A 20,754-nucleotide genomic window follows, 5' to 3' on the forward strand; every position below is an offset into this window, starting at 1 on the left:
CTCAGCATTTTCTGCCTCCCCCATCTGGTACCAATTCCCCTGTGTGCACCCCTAAATCTGTTTCTCACCATTGCTTAAGATAGATATGTTCTTTGCCACCAAGCAAGTAGAAACAATACACACTTTACAGGAGTGCCAGAAGGAGCCAGAAGGGTTTTTCCATCTGGGTTTCACATTCCCAAATGACCTCAAGGTAGACTTTTGACCTAATTAACAAATAAAGTTTATACAAAGTCATGGAAATATTAAGACACGTGTTTTAAAGCAGAAACCACTCATCATACAACTTAAACTTGTGCAGTGCCCAGTGCATGCTATTCTCCATAAATCTAGATGCGATTTTGCTAATAGCTCCTTATCATGTCTTTGTGCCTGCGTATGTTTCAAATGTTACTGTATTCAAAGTAAACTCCTCAAATGTGCCCATTTCTGAAATCGGTTGGGAGGAGTGGGGTTTAAATGGTCCCGGACACATAGTGAGAAGGCGGAGTTTGCCAGATCTGATAAATGCCCTGGGAAAGACAAACCCCTCCTCTTGCCTCCAAATCCACTGCGTAAAGCAAGAATCATTGGGGGCCAGTCCAGTCTCGACACTCCCTGAAGAAGAGGGAGGACTTGTGGGCTCTCAGAAGTTATGCCCCCGAGGTTATTACAGTGCCTTTCTCTTGGGGTAGGAGGGCTGATATTTCCTGGTCAAATTCAGGGGCTTTTGACCTTGGGCCCTGGGAACTAGAGAGCCCCCTGCTGGCGGGTCCCTGACGGAGATGATATAAACAGAGACGGAGCCTCAGGGTTCACCCACACACGTTTCTCACATTATGAAGCTGAGCAGCCTCTCTGCGCTCACGGTGATCTTCCTCCTGCTCTGCCTCCACACGGCACAGCCTGGATTTCAGAAAGGTGCATGGAGGGTGTGGCGGTCCTCTGTGTGGTTGGGGTTGGGGGTACCCATCCTCCGAGGAGTCCAGGGGACAAGATGGCACTGATGCTCTGGTGCCCCCACCTCACTTCTGGCATTTTTCCCTCAGATGTCAATAAACCTGGATATTGCCCAGAGTTTTTTCTGACCTGCCCTTTCACCCTTTTACCTCTGTGCCGGCGTGATAGAGGTTGCAAGGGGTCCAAGAAGTGTTGTTTCTACAACTGTAGACTTCAGTGTATGGATCCGTGGTCGACTTTGGACTGAGGTGAGAATCCCCGCATCTACCCTGCTCAACTGTGCCCCAGAAACGCTCCCAAAGAGCCAGGCGCCCCCAGAGGGAGTTGAGGGCTGTCAGTGCCCTGAGAAATCATTGCGATAAGAGCTTTTCAATTAAGATCTGCCCTGAAATTTTCCTCAAGGTGAGTCAAGAGAGAGGCCCATAGACCTCCTTCCTCAGAAAATGCAGTTTCTTTCATGTAATGGGCATCTTTCTTCTGTGAAATGATGGGGAGATGTGGATAAGATTATCTCTAAGCGTCTCAGCTATTATTGAATTTCTATCATGGCTACTTTCCATTGCCACTGTGTTTTCGTATAGCTCGCCAGAAGGGATCACATTCCTCTTCACATTTAAACAGTGAGGAAAGGGATTCTAAGATTATAATTCTTTAGAGTGACTTGCCTAGAATTCCTGATCCCTGATTCCTTGGAATCACATCTCAGCGCTCTTGGGAGGCGAGTACCTGGCAGGATTCAGACTACAGTGGTCATGGGACCCAGTGCGTGTTCCCTGCTTGGTTTATAGCTCCCCACATCTCTGATTCTCTCTTCTCTTTCCAGGCAGAAACCCCTCCTTAACCAGGCCCGAGAAGACACTGGGTGGTCCAGGCTCAGACTTGGGTAATTCATCTCCAAGTCTTCCATGTTCTCCTCATTCCCCAAATTTCCTTTCATCAGGGGTTAAATGCTTCTTAGTATGAAAACAACACAAAGAAATAAAGTGCTGTCTATTTAAAACTACATGAAAATCTGACCATTCTTCTCTGATATAATTGTTGCCCATTCTAAAAAGGAGTTTATGAAAGCCTTAATTACCTTGTCCTATTTGGGAAGAATTAAGCAACGAATCTAGTTTAATATGGATATAGAAAATTTAATAAATATTTAATATGGAGATAGAAATTTTTTCTGTAGCCACTATATAATTCTTAATTTTCAGATTGTTTTGGCACAGTATAGATTATTTTCTGCCACTAACTAGAAAGCAAACATTTTATTTTATTTTATTTTATTGAAGTACAGTCAGTTGGAATGTGTCAATTTCTGGTGTACAGCACAGAAAATAAACATTTTAAAAGTCAAAAAAAAAAAACTACATGAAAATCTATGACTACTGGGTCTCTCTCCCTCCTCCACCCCCTTTCTCTGTCTTCAGTCTTTTGTGGGAGATTTTAAGGGTTTGTGAAAAAGGATGGAATCATTGTTTCACATTTAGTTTTGACCAGTTCCTGCACTTCTGTTTTTCTGATAGGTTTTTTTAATGTCCCCTGACACTCAGATCCTCTGTTAGCTTCCAAGGGCATTTTTTGAGTCACAGTTTCTGTGTTAGGATCCGATGAAAGAGGGACATTCTTACCCTGAGGAGGAGGGGCAAATCTTTTTGCTACATTGTCTCTGGAACTACTGCTGGTGGCCTTTCCAGGTGTGGGAGGAGTATGATCTAGGACTGGATTTGGGACATTGGGCTGGAAATAGACCAGGACGTGGTCTGAGCTCTAGGCTACTTTAGGGTCTAAAATTTAGGCCGTCATTAACCAGAAAAAGGAAATCCTGTCTGTGGCCCTGCTTAGCAAACCTGAATCTTAGTTTGGGGTTTGAGGCTCTAATCTACCTAATAATGAAGTGTTATTTATTTAGCCTTGCATTTTCTCATTTCTGCTATGGAATTGAGTCTTCTTTTTTTTTTTATTGAAGTATATTTGATTTACAATGTTGTGTTAGTTTCCGGTATATAGCATAGGGAGTCAGTCAAACATATACATATATTCTTTTTCATATTCTTTATCACTATAGGTTATTTCAAGATACTGGATATAGTTCCCAGTGCTACACGGTAGGATTTTGTTGTTTATGTGATTCAGTCTTGATTTGGAATCACACAGGGATTTCAGGTCTTGGAGAGACATCTTCAAAAAGGTATTTTTCCAACAAACTAGTGAATATAACATAAAAGCAGCAGACTCACAGATATAGAGAATAAACTAGTGTTTATCAGAGGGGAGGGTGGGGTGGAGCAATGCAGATGTGGGGGAGTGGGAGGAACAAACTGTTGGGTATAAGATAGACTCAAGGATGTAGCGGACAACACAGGGACCATGGCCAATATTTTGAAATAACTGTAAATGGAAAGTAACCTTTTAAAATTGTATACAATTTTTTTAATTGTTAATGTATTTTCTTTGACACATACATCTTTAATTTTTGAAGAAGTACTTATTTTCTAGAATGGTCTAAGTCTACATATAGTATTTTTTTCATCATTATTTATATCATTGTAAGTGATACATTTTCAGGTATATGGTGACTATTGTCATTTAAATAAAATGGAGACCTCACTCTTTTTAATGCTTCTAGTGGAATCTAATAGCCCTCTTTATTTGATAGTAATGTCTATGATAAAAAAAAAAACATACGTTCTTTCTTTTCCTAATCTTCTTCTACCTCCCCACTGCCTTTCCCTTCACTGCCTGAACAATTCAAACCAAAACAAACAAGTGAGCGGGTTAGCTGGGGTCCTCCAGAAAGCAGATGCCTTCCTTTTGGTCTCTGAGGAGTGCTTTCACCCTCCCAGAAAGATGATCTCTTGTGCCCTTGTCAAATCCACCTCCTTCCTTGGCTGCGTTGCTTGTCCTCCGAGGAAGGGAGAACTGAAGCTGCCCCTCCCCCGGCCCGTACCCGCTCACTGCTGCGGGGGTCTGTCCGCCCCCGCGGTGCCCGGGTGACGCGCAGTGCTCGGGGAAGTAGCCGTGCTGATCTAGTGCTGGTGCAGGCTGTGCGGGGATCCTACAGCCGTTCTGGACCTGCCAGAGGGGCCTACCTACAAGGAAGGGGCAACGACTGAGGCTGAGGGCAGAGAGCCCTGGGGTGCTGGTGGGGACTCCCTTTGGATCAGCTCGGGGATTAGGCGGGCCTAGCTCGGTCTCAGCCACGCCAACCTTGTCAACGTTATTGGTCATTTGATCTGCTCTTAGAACGGACAGACAGCCTGACTGCAGGTCATCCGCCACTAGGGGGCGCATTGGATTAAAGGACTCGGACCTTCCTTCGTGAGGTGCTTAGGTCTCAGTTTGGGAACGAGGGTAGGCTGGGGGGTTGGTTTCTATGGAGCAGCGTAAGGCTGGGCTGTGGTCCTGGACAGCAAGAGGGTCTCAAGCACTGGACCTGCTCTCTCCAGTTCAGGCAAAGCCTGGGAATTGTTCAGTGATGAGAGGCACTTGTAAGATGCCCACCCTCCAAACTTGCAAAAATGGTACTCAGCACTGACAGAGCTTGAAGGGCGAGTACTGGAAGTGGTGCATTGTCCCTAAGGAAGTCGGAAGAAGGGCCAGGCTCAGATCTGTGGCCCACCTGCCGTCACGCTCCCTCAGTGCAGCCTAAGTCCCCTGGAGCTCCGCCCTCCTGGGCAGGGAGCGGGCCCACGTGTAACCCTCAGCAGAGCCTCTGCCTTTCAACCCCATCTCTCACTGTCTTCCGGGCACAGAACCTGAGGATCACAAAAGCAGTGCTTCTACGCCTGATCCCCGATCTGTGTGATCTCTGAATTCTCTTTCTCCTCTAAGCCTGCTCAACATCTCGAATCACCAGGGAAATGCAAATCAAAACCACAACAAGCTATTACCTCACATCTGTTAGAATGGCTGTCATCAGAAAGACAAAAAATAACAAATGTCAACGATGTGGAGAAAAGGGAATCCTCATGTACTGTCAGTGGGAATGTAAATCGGTGCAGCCACTACGGAAAACTGTATGGAAATTTTAGAAAAATTAAAAATAGAGCTACCATATGATCCAGCAATCCTACTTCTGGATATTTATCTAAACGAGATAAAATCGCTGTCTAGAAAACATACCTGTTCTCCCACGTGCATCACAACAACACTCACAATAGCCAAGACATGGAAGCAGCCCAAGTACATTGACAGATGAATGGATGAAGAAGACACTGTACGTGTACTCAATGGAATATTATCCAGCCATAAAAAAGGAGATTCTGACATTTGCGACAACATAGACGGACCTGGAAAGCATTATCCTAAGTGAAACAAGTCAGACAGGGAAAGATAAATACTGTATGAGCCCACTTATACATGGGATCTAAAACCATTGAACTCATAGAAACACAAACTAGAATGGTGGTTGTCAGGGGCTGAGAGGTAGGGGAAATGGGAGACGGTCAAAGAGCATAAACTTTCAGGCACAAAATGAATAAGTTCCCCACGAAAGATGAGTAAGTTTCAGATAGGAATGGACAGCATGGTGATTGCAGTTAACAAAACTGGATTGTACATTTGAAAGTTGTTATGAGAGTAGAGCTTCAATGTTCTCACTATAATATAACAACATGGTAAGTATGTGAAATAAAGAATGTGTTAACTAATCTTATTGTGGTAAACATTTTACAGTAGATAAGTGTATCAAATTGTCACATCATACACCTTAAACTCACATAATGTTACATGTCAAGTATGTCTCCATAAAGCTGGAGGAAAATCAAAATTACATAAAAAGATACAGTCATAGAAGTCTTTTCCATCCCTAGGTTTCACTCTACTTCCACTCAACCCCTGTAGGTAACAATTTTATTCCTTTCTGGTCCATCCTTCTTAAGTTTTCATTTGAAAAAAATACATATGTATTCTTACTTGCTTTTGTCTTACCTGAAGGTTAGCTTACTTTATGCATGTTTACACTGAACAGTATACCTGCCAATCACTCCATCTCTGCTCACAGAGAACTTCCTCATTCTATTTTTTAATAAATCATAATATTCTTTTGTGTGGCTAGATCATAGTTTATTTATCCCATTTCCTTGTCCTGCATAGATAAGCAGTCCTTGGGTATTACAAATAAGGTCACAAATTATGTTAGCATGCTTGTTGACATCTGTCTTCAGGGTAGATTCCTAGAAGTGAGACTATGGAAGGGATAAAAACATCTATATTTTGGTTAAACATTGCTGAATTCCCATCCTCAGGAACTGCACTATTTTGGATTCCTACCAGCTATGTCTGAGAAACTGTTTCCTCACAGCCTTGCTGATGGAGTTTATTGCCAAGCTTTTGAATTTTTGCCAGGCTGGAAGGCAGAAAACAGTACGGTTTCAATGTGTAACTTTCTAGTCAAACAGTAATACCACAATACTTTAACTGTAATGGCATTATAGTATCTTTTAATGTGCTGTAAGGCCAGTCTTTTTTGATGCTTTTGAGCTTCCTAGCTTTCTTGCTTGTTTACTTTTTATATAAATTTAGAATCAACCTCTCTAAGCCCTGGAAGGAAAAAAAAAATTGGTACTTTACTGAGGTCATATTAAATTAACTGGGAGAAATTTGACATTTTTATTATGCTGAATCATTCCATCTGAGGACAAGAGATGTCTTCTCATGCAGGTATACTTTTAAGTCTTTCAGAAGTGTTTTAAAATTTTGATAATTTCTTATGGTGTTTATTTCTAGTGTTTAAAATTTTTGTTGTATAATAAATGAGATACTCTCTTACACTTAATCTTCTAACTTCTTGTTTATATGTAAGAGCATCAGTGATTTTTATATGATAATATAGAATATTGTTGAATGATTTCATTGTTTATACACACTAGATTTAACTTGGAATCTTTGTCTTTTATACATACACGATCATGCTGTCTACAATGATAATTTTATTTCTAACTTTTTGTTTGTTTCTTTGTTTTTTCCCCTTAATGGAGGTATTGGGGATTGAACCCAGGACCTAATGCATTCCAAGCATGCACTCTACCACTGAGCTATACCCCCCTACCCCAATTTCTAACTTTTATGTGTCTAATTTTTAAATCTATATTGGCTATTTCTTCCATTACAGTATGAAATAATAATGAAGTTAGTGGCTATCCCCACCTTCTTCTTAATCTTAATGGAAAAGCCTTTTCATTTCTCCATTAAGAAGGTGTTAGTAAAGCTCTTAGTTTATCAAAAATATATACAGTTCTTAAAAGTGATAAATGAGTGTGTACTTTTCTGAAGTTCTTTGTAGCATCTATGAGAATAAATTCTATCACTTTTTTTCTCCTTAGATATATTTATATAATACTTTATATTGAGGATTTCCTAATATTTAATCATCTTGTATTCATTTGGTTGTGATGAATTAGTTTTTAAAATATATTTTGTATTCTGCTTACTAAATTTTATTTTGGATTTTTGAGTTAATATTTGTTAGTGAAATTGATCTGTAGTTTTCTCTTTTTATGTAATTTTTGCCAAGTTTGGAGGGGGTCAATATTACACTTCATAAAAAGAACTGGAAAATTATTTTTCCTTTCCTTGGGAGTCATTTGAGCAGCACTGGAATGATGTGTCTTTGAAAGCTTATAGAGCAGCCCCTGTGGAACCACATGGGAGAGTTTTTCAATAATGTCTATTGCTTCTATAGAAATTGGTCTGTTTTCACTTTCTGTGTCTCTTGGGGTAAATGACATTTTCCTAGGAAATTGTTTCCTTCATCTACCAGCACTGCTTGAGGGGGCACTGGTGAGAACGAATCAGTTGATCCTCCAGGAGGCTCAGTTTGGGGCCTGAGATGTAGAAGGGATTGATTCCTTTGCTAAAGCACAGACCTAGGGCTGGGGTTCTGCAGCATGAAGGCAGCAACCAGGACTTCCTGTAACTTGCACCTCTGCTTTGTCCCGTTGACGTGACGTCTGGAAAATGTCCAGGAGTGTCTGGCAAGGGCAGGAGACTCTATCCCCTGCACCAATAGAAGAAGTGGTTCCAACTGCAAACTCGTTCTGCTCACTGCACAACAGGCTAATAAATCAGGAGACAAGATGTTGGGGCAAGTCATAACGACTTTATTCGGAAAGCCGATAGACTGAGAAGATGGGGGACTGAAGTCCTGGAGAACCATCTTCCTTAAGTCAGAATTCAGGATCCTTTTATACTAAAAAGGGGAGGGTGTGTGGTTGGTTGGTGCCAACTTCTTGGTGTCAGAATCCTTTGTTTTTGCAGCTGTCCACTTAGGTCAGGTCATGATGTTCCTGTAAACCTCCAACAAATGTTATCCTCTGTTCTGTAATTTTTAATCTCCAGATGAATGGAAAAGTGTTATACCCTTAAAGATCAGAGCCTTGAGAACGGGCTATCTTGTGTATTTCAGGCTGTAGGCAGCATTCTTTTATAAAAGGTACAGAATCAGCATGACTCAGCACAGGAAACAGAGCACAGGGTTAGAGCCAAAGGAACAGATCTAACATGGAGTCACACTTGTTCTTCCCTGTGACAGAAGGACAGCTAGTGCCAGGGAAACCTTGAGGCCCACAGGGACATGTGGGAACATGTGTGTTCCCTCATGAAAGCTAAAGACAAGGTCCAGGCTTCTTTCATTGTCCCCAGTCCATCTTCCACTCAGTCTAGACCAAGGAAGGGTCTCTCAGCCCTGTTACCTCTGCCAGGTTCCCTGCCCTTCAGTATTACCCTGCACTCCCAGTCCTTCTCCAAGAGCCCCATGGAGTCACTCTCTAGGTGGGTTCTCCTAGAAACACACTTGAGCCAAGGGCTCAAGGGCACCCAGGAGAAACTGGTAAGGGAATGAGGGAAAGAAGCCAAACAATGGTTTGACTTCAGATGGAGTCCCAGCCTCAGGCCAATCCCGCAGGGATCTCTGAAGCATAAAGTGGGGATTTTGTACTCCCATCCTGGTCAGACTAATGTGGGAAGCCCCCTGAAAAGACCAGCAAGACCCACAGTCAGGGCCACTGCTTTCCTGCCAGTGCCATCTGGTTCCCTGGCCCGGCAGTATTATCTTGCTTTTTGCTTCTGTAAAAGGGCTTGCTTCTAGGAAAGTGGAACTTATCCCTAAGATTCTATTAGCTCCCTAAGCTCACTCCTCATTGGTCCATTTGTAACACTTCATTTGCATAAAGCTCACTCCTGATTGGTCCATTTCTAAAAAGCTCATTCCTGATTGGTCCACTTTGTTCCACCTTATTTGCACATGATGTTGCAAAGTCTAGACTGGCAGCCTATAGAAGCCTGTGTAAACCTACAGACAGGGTCCAGAGCTTGGAGTGTTAACTCCTATGGACTTGCCAGCGTAATAAACCTGAGTTCTCCAACCCTCCGAGTGCTGCTTTGTCTCTTGTCAGGATCCAGGTTGCTGTCACAACTGAGCTGTAACACTGAGCTGTAACACACTTTGCTGCAACAAGACATTACCTAAGAGCTGACAGGAGAGGACATAAACTTCTGGGTACTTCTGGTTGTCTGTCTGGACAAGGGGGCTACAATAGCTCAGAGACACGCCCCTGAAGAAAGTCTACAAGTGAGCCCTTAGTCGCAAAACACTAATCTGGGTCATAGCCATCCAGAGACAATCAAAGGTATTGAAGGAACCTGGGCATGCAACAACAGTGTTCAAGGCAGGCACCTGGGGCAGTGCTCCCATCTCAGACATCTTTGGTACCAGCGCTGGAAGAGAGAGTAGCTTTGAGTAGGTCAAATATCAGACATTCCAAACTGAAGCCTTGGTTCTACCACGAATACTTCCTTTGTGCCTGGTCTTGTGTATCCCTGGCACCCAGAAAAGGCTGGGCCCAGAAAATGTGTTTTGATCAGAGAGTGAATAAAACACCTGCTTCTCTCTGTATACCCAGCATCTGTGATTCATGGAGTCTGGGTGGCTGGGAGTGGGTGGGAAACATAGACTCTCCCTCCTCCAGATGAATCCTCTTACCTGCAGACATGTTTTTCCCCTAAGCTATATATATCATAGGTGAGCAAAATTTGCCACCTTAAATTACATCTCTTTGGCATGAAGATTAATTTCAGCTGATTGTTTTTAAGACCCAAAAGATTCAGGAAGAATCTTTGACCTTCCCCCTATCTGCCTGGAAGAAATGTAGAGAGAGGACCTGTTCCAGAGGTGAACTGGAGAAGGAACTGGGTGTGTACACAAGGAGGAACCCAGCAAAGTCTGTTAAAATTCCTCTCTGTGTCCCAATGTTCCTGTACGCACCCCCCCCAAACTTGTTTACTGAACATTCGCTTTTCCATCTCCACATGAACTGTCTTCCTCCTCTTTGAGGTCCCAAACCACTGTCGCCAACATCCTCCTTGTCGATATTTAAGGTGAAGTCCTCAGTGATTTTGGTGAGTTGCTCGGATGGTCCTGAGTCTCTCCTGCAGATATATGTTATTAAATTTTTGTTTGAGTTTCTCCTGTTCATCTGTCTCATGTCAATTTAATTCATAGACCAGCCAGAAGAACCTAGAAGGGTAGAAGAAATTTTCTTCTTCCCTGACAATACTCAGAATTCAATTTGCTTTTAAGTTTCCCCTTTTGGCAAAGCTAGGTGGTTCTGGTAGAAAAAAACAAGTAACTCTGCCAAAGGGATGGACCAGTTTCCCCTCCTGTCAGCAGTATATGAGTCTCTGTTTCCCCATAACTTATTCAATGATATATTGTCAGACTTTAAAACCCTTGTCAATCTAGTGTATGAAAACAGATGTCCTATTTTGATTGCATACATGATTATTTATGAGGCCAAATACACATCCACACACAGAGAGAATCATGCTAGGATTAATATTCATGTATTCAGTGCTGCATTAAGAAATAATTGTGGAGTCTCAGCGGCATAACACTGTACAACTTTATTTCCACAGACTCAATAAAATTGTGGGAATGTTTGAGAGGGCGTTCCAACCTTACATAAACTTCAAAAAATCCATCTGGAAAGTGCTGGGGAGGGAAAAGCCCCACCACAGGAAGGAATTCAGCTGTGAAGCTCATTTCTGATGGGAGGAGATCTGACAGCCACAGTTGTCATTCATTGTCACTGGTAGAGACAGCAGGGTGTGGTTGGTGTGTTCCTCCCTTGGTGTCACCATATTTCCCAGTCTCTAGCTTCTGGCCTGATTCAGCAGGTTTCTGCCCTGTCGCCCACCACCAGCTTGTAGGCACAAGGTCACTATCTCAAGCAGCCAGCCTCCGGGTGAAGGGGTCTTCCTTGGCTGTGGAGCTGGCTAATGTTCTTGGAAGTCCAGTCCATAACACCCCAAACCCCATTCCTGGACTCTCTATGTGCCTGGAGCTGACTGGCATCCTTAACCCCAGACTCCTGGACCCCTGTGTGCCTGCATTCTCTCACAAGAAGATGGAAGAGCACTTTTCCTTGACATGTTCTTGCCCTAGCAGAACTAACGGTCCCAAGAAATGGCTAACCTCACAATACCCAAGGCGGACAGGCCTCACTACACACCCTGCTCTTACCAGAGTCATGAATCCTACTTTGTTTGTTGTCTTTTTTGGGGTGGTGGGGGAGGGGTAGGTTTATTTATTTATTTATTTTTAGAGGCGGCACTGGGAATTGAACCCAGCACCTTGCACATGCTAGGCATGCACTCTACCACTTGAGTTATACCCTCCCCCATAAAACCTATTACTTAGAATAGCCCCTGACAAGTCTTACCTCACTTGTAACCAACCAGTTACCTGTGAACAAGCTGATCGCGCAGCCCCCACCCATGTGCACAACCCCTTCCCTAATCACAGACCCTACACGTTCACCCCAGTGTGCACACTGCTCCTCTTGCCTGTGTGGCCCGCTGTTGCCTACCATAGAGTATCTATTAAATTTTCCTTTGTTTCTTAAGCTTTTCTTTGTCTCCAGTAAATTCTTTTACCTCCCGTGCACCAACCCACCGTGTCCCTCAACAACTCCCCTTAGAGATGATTGGAATTTTGCAGAGAACTTTTTCCAAATTGTGAAAGGAACAGTGTACAAATTTGGACACACGTGAGTGTCCCCAGTGACGACCACAAATTGGGAGGGAGGGATTGAAGCATGGCCAATAGGTCTTCTCAGCGGCCTCCTTGGTTCACGCGATGAATCATTCATTGTCACATTCACCCAACACAGACTATGGCGTCAGGTTCCCAAACTATATAAATATGTCGTCCTGGTTCTGACGACAGTGGCTGCCCACACGTGCCTGTTACTGAGTTACATGCTGGAATATCTTTGGTTGAGTTCTCCTGAAAGCAGACCCTGAGGCAATCATTTGAGGACAAACAATTCTGGGGGGAAGCGATCCAGGAAGCATTTTTCAGAGAATGGATTTGTGAGACAGGGAATGGAAAGAAGCCAAAAAAAGGTGCAGTGATGAGAAGTCTACTGCTGCAGACCACCGGGGCTCATCCTGCTGGGAACCTCTGGCGGATCGTATAGAATCTGCCTAGAGATTCCCCACCCTGGAAGAGAGAGATGAGGTCTTTATCCTCCAACTCCCATCTGTCATGTTTTGCATTTGCTTGGTTTTCTATGTACACCTCATCTGTTCAACCACAAACTCTTCCCTAGCTGCTAAAATCACCTCTCCATGTGCGAACAGATGTGAACGTGTGTGCCAGATGTTCTATTAATTTCACCTTCCAAAAAATGAATTTCCTGGAGCCCTCTGACTCCCTCCAATCTGGGCTGGTAGCTCTCTCTATTTTTTTCTTTTTTTAATGGCAAATTTTGCAATGGTTTTATTTTTAATGTTTCCCAAATTTCTTTTAAAATTTTTGTTAAAGTATAGTTGATGTACAATATTATATAAGTTAAAAGTGCATAATATAGTGATTCACAATTTTTTAACATTTTTTATTGATTTATAATCATTTTACAATGTTGTGTCAAATTCCAGTGTTCAGCACAATTTTTCAGTCAGTGATTCACAATTTTTGAGGGTTTTTACTCCATTTATAGTTATTATAAAATATATTGCCCCATGTTGTACAATATATCCTTGTAGCTTATTTTATACATAATAAGTACCTCTAAGTATTTATTATACAAAATAATTTGTACTTCTTAATCCTTTACCCTGACGTAGCCCCTCGCCAATTCCCTCTCTCCACTGGTAACCACTAGTTTGTTCTGTCTGTATTCCTGGCACTCAGCTGTCATTCTGGAATCTTCTCTCACCATTATCAGTGAGGACTCCCTTCTTTTCCTCCCCTACATTCTATTTTCTGTATTTCATGCCTTTTTCCCCCTTTGTTTCTTCTTAATAGGCTTTCTTTTGATATTTAGAACTGTCCTGTACAAACTTCTCACCACATAGTCAATGTTCAATAGATGAGAACCTTCAGTATAATCATGAAACAGCAGTGCGGGTAACTTGGGAGACTTTTTTGAATGTGTTAAATGGCACTTCATTTTTAACTGACTGCTCAGATGACTGCTGGAAAGAGCCCCTTCAGTTTATCTCAGGAAAAGTGGCTCAAATGTGATTCGATTCACATCAACTTCACTTCCAGCTGCAGGGCTAAGGGGAAGTGTGTTCCCTCTTCAATGTCCTTCCACCCTCTTTATCCCAAATCCTCCTCAGTGACCTGGTCAGTTATTATTATTGTTCCCACTTCACAGCTGGGAAGGCTGAGGCCCGAAGTGGTTTTGATTGCTGTCCTCTCTTCACTTGTCATTCACCAAGGATCCTTTGTGTGACTGGCGCTGCACGTATTACCTCAAAATGAGTCAGGAGAGAGCGAGAGAACATGTCACATGACGCCGAGGGAAAGAAACGACCCGAGCAATCTGGCAGCAGTGTGGCCAAGAGTCCAGGGGTGTGGGAAAGTCAGGACACTTTGAGAGGACACAGCTCTCTGACTGTTCCAGGTTTCTAAGAAGCTTCATTGTAAAGTCTTTCTGTTTTGCCCTCTTTGCCCCTCCCCCACCCCACCCCCGAGGCCTGTGGTTCAGGGTCCCCTAAGGTGTTTCAGAATGGCTTCCTGACCAATCTGGCGACACGTCCCCCTCCAAGTCCTAGGTTCCCCTTCCCAGGTCTCGGGCTCTTGCCTAAGGGCTGGAAAGGGCTGTCAACACTCTGGGTGTGGGGGGTGCTGTCCTCACGTGAATTTCCTGCCTTATGAAATAGCATCTGGGAGGGCTGAGGGTACTTCAGGTGGGACCACACCCATGGGAGGAGGTATAAAGGATGAGGCCAGCACCCATCACCACAGTCCCAACCTACCCTCATTATGAAGTCCTACAGCCTTGCCATCCTCCTGGTGATATTTGCCTCTGGATTCCTGATGTCCTGGGCTGTGGAAGGTGCCAGCAAAGGTGAGTTGGGGGTCTCTCAGGCCATATCCAGGTGCCAGAGTCAGTGATGGCTCAGGGTGGGAATAGCCTTTCCTTGCAGCCTGGGGGCTGAACTTGAAGCCACCTTTCCAATGGTCTGGACTGTGGCCCCTAATTTCTAGCACCCTTGGAGGACTTCAACTAAGAGAGATTCTGCACGTCCCCAAATCTGCCTTTCACCACATGGACCTGTTTACTCCAGCCCTTGTCTGTATGTTCTTTCTCTAATAGTTCCTTCTTTACTGGGTTTGTTTTGTTTTCCTTTTTCTCTGTCACATTATTTTGGTCACCATCTGTTTCAATTTTCCAAATTGTTCTCTTTTTTCTTAGTATTTCTTTTTTAATAGTCACTCTTTCCCTGTTTACTTCTCAGTTGACCTGTTCTCTTTCTTTTAATCGCTAATGGGTTGCCTCTCCTGCTCTCACTCCCCATCTCTGCCTCTTTCCCAGCCAACCGTGGTCCAGGAACACCTGACTATGAGCTTTATTCAACCGCTTTCCAGAGCTGGCTTATCCTGGCTTGCAGTGGCTGATTGTGAAATTTTCAAGACTTTTGTTAACTAGTTGCTGGCACATTGGTAGCTTGAAATTAGCCATGGTGGGAATATTTGTGCCATGGAAATTGGCAAACTCTTCAAAGTCTCCTTAAATCATCTAACACCACATCATCATCTATACATTCTTTTTTGTGCCATTGACTCCCGCTTTATAGGGTGGTTGGCTTAATTTGGCATTGCCCCACACCTGCCTTAAACTGGGATTCTAACTGCTCCCTCCAGTCCTTTGGGGTTCACCACCTGGATTAGGTTTCTCTCCTCTCCTGGGAAGCTGGTTCCTTGTCCAGAATTGTGGTCAAGACTCAGCAACTTTTTCCTCTTCCTCCTTTGTTCTTACCCTTCAGAAAAAGCTAAACGTGGAGACTGCCCCTTCAGACGTCCTGCAATGTGTCTTGTATATGAACCCCCTCAATGCGAGAGTGACTGGCAGTGTCCAAAGAAGCAAAAATGTTGCCCCGACTATTGTGGCATCAAATGTTTGGATCCTGTAGGCACATCAGAGCCAGGTGAGGAAGTAGAGTCCTGGAAAAGGGGGACCAGAAAGATCTGAACTTGCGGACATGCATCTTGAAGAAGTACAGGGGGCTCCTCTGAACTCAGCTGGAGGGTGGGGTCAGGGCTCCTCCAACCCCTGTATTCTCCAGTAGTCCGTTGGTCAGCTGGTGAGCCAGGCAAGCAGCCAGCTGGTCAATCAGTTAATGAATCAGTCTGTCTGTCAGACACTTACAACCCTCTTTGGGGTCCCTTTGGTGGAAAGGAGTCTCGAGACATGCATGGCCTCAGTTTGGGTCCTGAGGTTGGAGAAGAACTGATTTCCATGCACGGGGTAGAGACGGGGATGGGTGGTATCTGGGGGTGGGTCAAGCCTCTGGGTTGTGGCTTTGTTTTTACCAGATGAGATCTGGCCTAATGCCCTCATTTTATCAGTAGGGACATTGAAAAGCCTGGATTTGCTCCTGCTTCATAGGTCAAAGACCAGTGCTGTTTCAATCATTCCAGCACCGAGCCCTCTCTCTACTTACCCTGAGGGACTTCGGGCCTGGTGGCAGAAGGACCCTCTCGGTGGGAAGGATGTAAGGGTCACTGCAGTTGTTCCTCTGCTGAGGTTCTGCCCTCTTTTCTTTCCACAGATTTATTCTTACCAGTTCAGTGAGAGCAGGACTTCCTGGTCTGTGTGATCTAGGATTCCATTTTCCCCTAAGCTTGGAAAAAAATGTGAACAGCTGAATGAAGATGTGGCTTTGTGACCAATACCTCCTTGGGGGCCAAGTTTTGTCCTGTTTGATCTCTGTACTCCCAGCATCCACCGTGAGGCTTGGCACACAACAGGAAATGTCTGTTGATTAGTGAATAAATAAATGTACAAGAGTTTCTCTGCATTTCCATCTTTTTTGACTCACTGGATCTGGTCTAGGATATGAGGGGTGAGATAAAGAATAAACTATCTGCCTGTGTGGGGTTTCTCCCCAGACCTCTAGAATAGAACAAAGAGAGTGTTCTGGAACCAAGCAGATATGGGTTTACATCCTGTACTTGTTGGTGACTGGCTCTGAGATTTGGGGCAATGACTTTGTCCCACTGAGCCTCAGTTTTGTCATCTCTAACATAAAAATGATAATAGCAGTGCTAATTTCATGAAGTTATGAGGGTTAGAGGTGACAGCATGTGAAAGGAATAGCCCAGTGATTGTCACATAAGAGGTGCTCAATAAATGCTAGACTTACCTCAGGGTAAGCACGGCACAGAGAGTTAAGAAAACAACAAATTTTACTACATCAATATCAAAGTTGACAAACACAAAGAGTCCAAAGGTAAATAATAGCCTAGAAGTAAATATTTGATAAACAAGTTTATATTTGCAACGATATTCAATATCTTGTACCTAGAATGAAAAAAGAACATGAAAACAAATACACGTATGTATATGTATGGCTGAACTATTATGCTGTGCACCAGAAACTGACACAAAATTGTAAACTGACATACTTCAATCATTTTTTAAGAAAAAAGAAAGAATAAGTGAAAGTTAAACAAGCAAACAAAAAAGAAGTAAATATTTGAAATGATTATAACAAAGAAATAGAATGAAAAATATGTGAAGAATTTCTATAAATGAATAAGAAAAACAACCAAATTCCTAGAAAAAAATGAACTATGAATAGATGAGCAATCAAATAAGATATTATAGCAGATGGTCCATACAGACACATAAAGAGCTTCCACTCACTAGGTATAAGGAAAAAGCCACTTAAAGCAACCAGACACCATTTTTCACCCCTCAGAATGGCAGGAATTTGAAGTCTACAATAAAAACACTCAGAGACTCTCATAGTTTGCTGATGGACGTGTAAATTGGTACGCCGCTTAGAAGAGTGATTTGGTTATGCCTAATAAAACTGAAAATTCACATAAGCCATCGTTTAGCAATTTTCTTTCCAGATACAAAGAAGGGGCAAGATATTTGCCAGTGGGAACCTAATAATGTGGTAGGAGGTTTATTGTAAGATTGTTCCAAAGAGTCACAAATTGAAACCAATCAAAATGGCCCTCATTTGTGAAATGGTTAAATTTTCATACCTTGGTATGTTTCATATGCTATAAAAAATTAATTTACATGAATCAACATGGAGACATATCATAGAAAAGTTTGTTGGAAAAATCAGATTGGTGATATAAATATGTAATATGAAGTCTTCATATTTATTGAAAAATCACACATAAAATGGCAAGCTGTTTATGGGTACATACCAGAGAAGACACACCAAATGTGTCTTCCTCCATAGAAGAGAAATTGAAAATGGGACTGGTAGTGTTGACCATGGAAGCTGATGATTTATCTTCAAGATTTAATACTTAAAAACAAAACAAATACAGGCTGCCCTCACTTTAGGTACATTTGTATCAAATGTTAGGGTAAAACAAATCTTTCTCTAATTTTCCTTCCAAAAGCCACAGCCAACAACATGGAGAGCAAGAAACAGAAACTCAAAAGCCATCTTGTATGAAACTAGAAATCATTCATACCCACTGGCTACAACATAGAACTGGAAATCAAATTTTCAAATTGGAGAAACGTGAAAGCGAACGGTTTGCAGCAGGAGATATTTATGAGAAGCCCTGCAGAATGTTTAAAAGTCTCACAAGTTAAGAAAGGGAAGGAGAAGAAGGTTGTTTCAAGATGGGTGCAGTTTTAATAGCTGTACAAAGAGCAGTCAGACTCCCAGGTCTGCACCCACATCTTAGGCATCTCCTAGAGAAGTTGGAGGCTTTGGTCTCTGGAAACTGGAAGGTATAGGAACCCCTAACTCAGCCATTCTAGGCACAGGGAGGGAACTGAGTCACGGCACTAACAACGGGAAGAACTGAAAAGTTCTTGTGAATAGTGAAGTCCCCCAGTAGTCCTCCACTCTGACTAGAGCTTACCTTCAACTAGCTTCTCTAAAATCAAATATTTGGACCACAAGACTAATTTTTCTCTGAAAGCCTCCCAAGGTCTATATGGAAGAATCCAGTCTTGTTGCATATAACCCACTAGTTCTGCTTGCTGTTTTAAAACAGCATCTCCCCTTCCAATACTCCGAGTACATTTTGAACGTGTCCTACTCTGAATGACAGATTTCTGTGTTCAATTCACTTCTTCCTAGTCCCTTGGTTTCTCCCTTTTTTAAGAAGACTGTGGGAGAAATTTGCTTTCATGCAGACTCTTTTCAAATAGCTCTTCTTTCATGGAGGTTAGCTTGAGGGGGTATCTCTTCAAACCAAAGCAGGCCTTGACTTAGTCTTTCAAGGAACAGGCAATGTAGGTGTTGAGAAACCACTTGGCCAGGTTTTAGGAACAAGGCTTGATTCCCAATTCTGCTGCTGACTCAGTCGGTGACATGGGGCACATTCCTTGACTCCTTTGTGTAATAAAGAGATAGTCCAGTTGACCTTTAAGTTTCCACTTTGTTCTGCTCTTTTACTAATGATTCATAGAAGCACCTTAGAGGGAAAGCCCCAGAAGCATGGGCCACCTCATCTAATTCAATGAAATCCCTGAGACAATAGGTTCTCCTCTTAATCTTTCAGCCTCATCTCAGCCCATCTTCTCCCATTGCTGTGGTCAGCTCGCAGGGCACCTGCTTTCCTAGTGATTGCAACTTATGAGTGTCCCAAGGAGTTCATCTAATAACACTTTCTCAGTATACAGATGGGGAAACTTGGGCCCAGAGAAAAGATGTGCCCAAGATCATATAGTAAGTCACTGGTGGATCTCGATATCTTTTATGTCCAAATCCCACATTCTTTTCTTTATTTTCAAGTTTATTTTTTTCAGATTATATGGTGAAGACTTAGTAGGCTGTCAGATCTCCAGTTAGGACCGAGGCAACCAGGTCATCACTTGCTGGGGTGTTGGCTGCTGACACTCCCAGCTATGTCCCTCCCTGGGAATTTCCCTGGGCCACAGTGAGCTGTTTCATCCAAGGTTACACCCCATTCCCAGGGGCAACCTGTATCCACTGACTGGTTGATGTTGGGGTACAAAGGCATAGCTCCATATTTGATTGGGGGCACCTCTGAAGGGCTCACCCAGCTCCAGAGCTCCCCATGGGACTGACCGAGACTTCGCTGCAACTGCATCGCAATTCCACTTCTACCCAGCCCTGTGTCTCACCTCTCACAGATGCTGGTCCTCAGAATACTCCCCAGCAAACCTGCACGTAAGGATCTGCATCTGAGACCGTTTCCCAGGGAACCTGACCTATGGAAGATTATAAAAAATGATCATTGCTGCCCAAAATTCATCAATATTAAACACTGTTCTGCAAAAGACAATGTCAAGCTAATGAGAAGACAAGCCACAGACTGGGAGCAAATATTTGCAAAAGACGGATCTGACAAAGAGCTTTTATCCAAAATATACAAAGAACTCTTAAAACTCAACACTAAGAAGTAAGTCAGGCAGAGAAAGACAAATATCATATGATATCACTTACATGTGGAATCTAAAAAAAAAAGATACAAATCTTATTTACAAACCCAAAATAGACACACAGACATAGAAAACAAACCATGGTTACCAAGGGGTAAGGATGGAGAAAGGATAAATTAGGAGTTTGGGATTAACAGAAACACATGACTATATATAAAACAGATAAACAACAAGGACCTACTGTGTAGCACAGGGAACTATATTCAATTTCTTATAATAACATATAATGGAAAAGAATCTGAAATATATATGTATATATATGTATAAGAGAATCCCCTTGCTGTGCAGCTGAGACTAATATTATAAATCAAATACACTTCAATAAAAATATTTTTTAAATAAAAAACACAACACAATGATAACAAGCAGCCCAATTTTAAAAATGGCCAAAGGGCCAAAGACTAACAGACAGCTCATCAAAGAAGATGTTCAGATGGCAAACGAGCATATGTAAATATGCTCCTTATTGCATGTCATCCAGGAAATGCAAATAAAAACAATGAGATATTAATACACATGTATTAGAATGACCCACATCTGGAACCCTGACAACACCAAATGCTGGCGAGGATGTGGGGCAGCAGGAACTGCCATATATTCCTTGTGGGAATGCAAAATGGCACAGCCCCTTTGGAAGACAATTAGACAGTTTCTTACAAAACCAAATATACTCTTAGCGTACAATACAGCAATCATGCTCCTTTGGCACTTATCGAAAGGAGCAGAAAATTTATATCCCCACAAAAAAAACTGCACACAGATGTTTTTAGCAGCTTTATTCATAGCTGCCAAAACTTGGCAAGCCACCAAGATGTCCTTCAGTAGGTAAATGGATAAATAATTTGTGGTGCATCCAGAGAATGGAATATTACTCAGCTCTAAAAAGAAATGAGCGCTCAAGCCATGAAAAGACACAAAG

At 42.7% G+C, this 20,754-nt stretch overlaps 1 protein-coding gene and 1 non-coding gene across 2 annotated transcripts; one reads left to right on the top strand and one right to left on the bottom strand.

Annotated features, from left to right (window-relative positions):
- The first annotated feature begins 582 nt into the window (after positions 1-582).
- LOC140687300 (WAP four-disulfide core domain protein 15A-like) lies at positions 583-1,942 on the top strand. Its single transcript, XM_072943593.1, has 3 exons — positions 583-900; positions 1,029-1,187; positions 1,763-1,942. Exons 1-2 carry the CDS (start codon positions 819-821, stop codon positions 1,184-1,186), a joined length of 240 nt encoding a protein of 79 aa, XP_072799694.1. The 5' UTR covers positions 583-818; the 3' UTR covers position 1,187; positions 1,763-1,942.
- Positions 1,943-6,903: 4,961 nt separating this feature from the next.
- TRNAS-GGA (transfer RNA serine (anticodon GGA)) lies at positions 6,904-6,975 on the bottom strand. Its single transcript has one exon. It is a non-coding gene; the product is annotated as a tRNA-Ser (tRNA).
- Between the last annotated feature and the right edge of the window lie 13,779 nt (positions 6,976-20,754).

The sequence above is a fragment of the Vicugna pacos genome, chromosome 19 (assembly GCF_048564905.1).
Source record: "Vicugna pacos chromosome 19, VicPac4, whole genome shotgun sequence".
Classification (NCBI taxonomy): Eukaryota; Metazoa; Chordata; class Mammalia; order Artiodactyla; family Camelidae; genus Vicugna; species Vicugna pacos.

Excerpts from the sequence above, each read along its gene's own strand:
- LOC140687300 (XM_072943593.1), top strand. The coding sequence starts at position 819 with ATGAAGCTGAGCAGCCTCTCTGCGCTCACGGTGATCTTCCTCCTGCTC. Across the intron at positions 901-1,028 it reads ACAGCCTGGATTTCAGAAAG|ATGTCAATAAACCTGGATAT; the intron begins GTGCATGGAGGG and ends TTTTTCCCTCAG.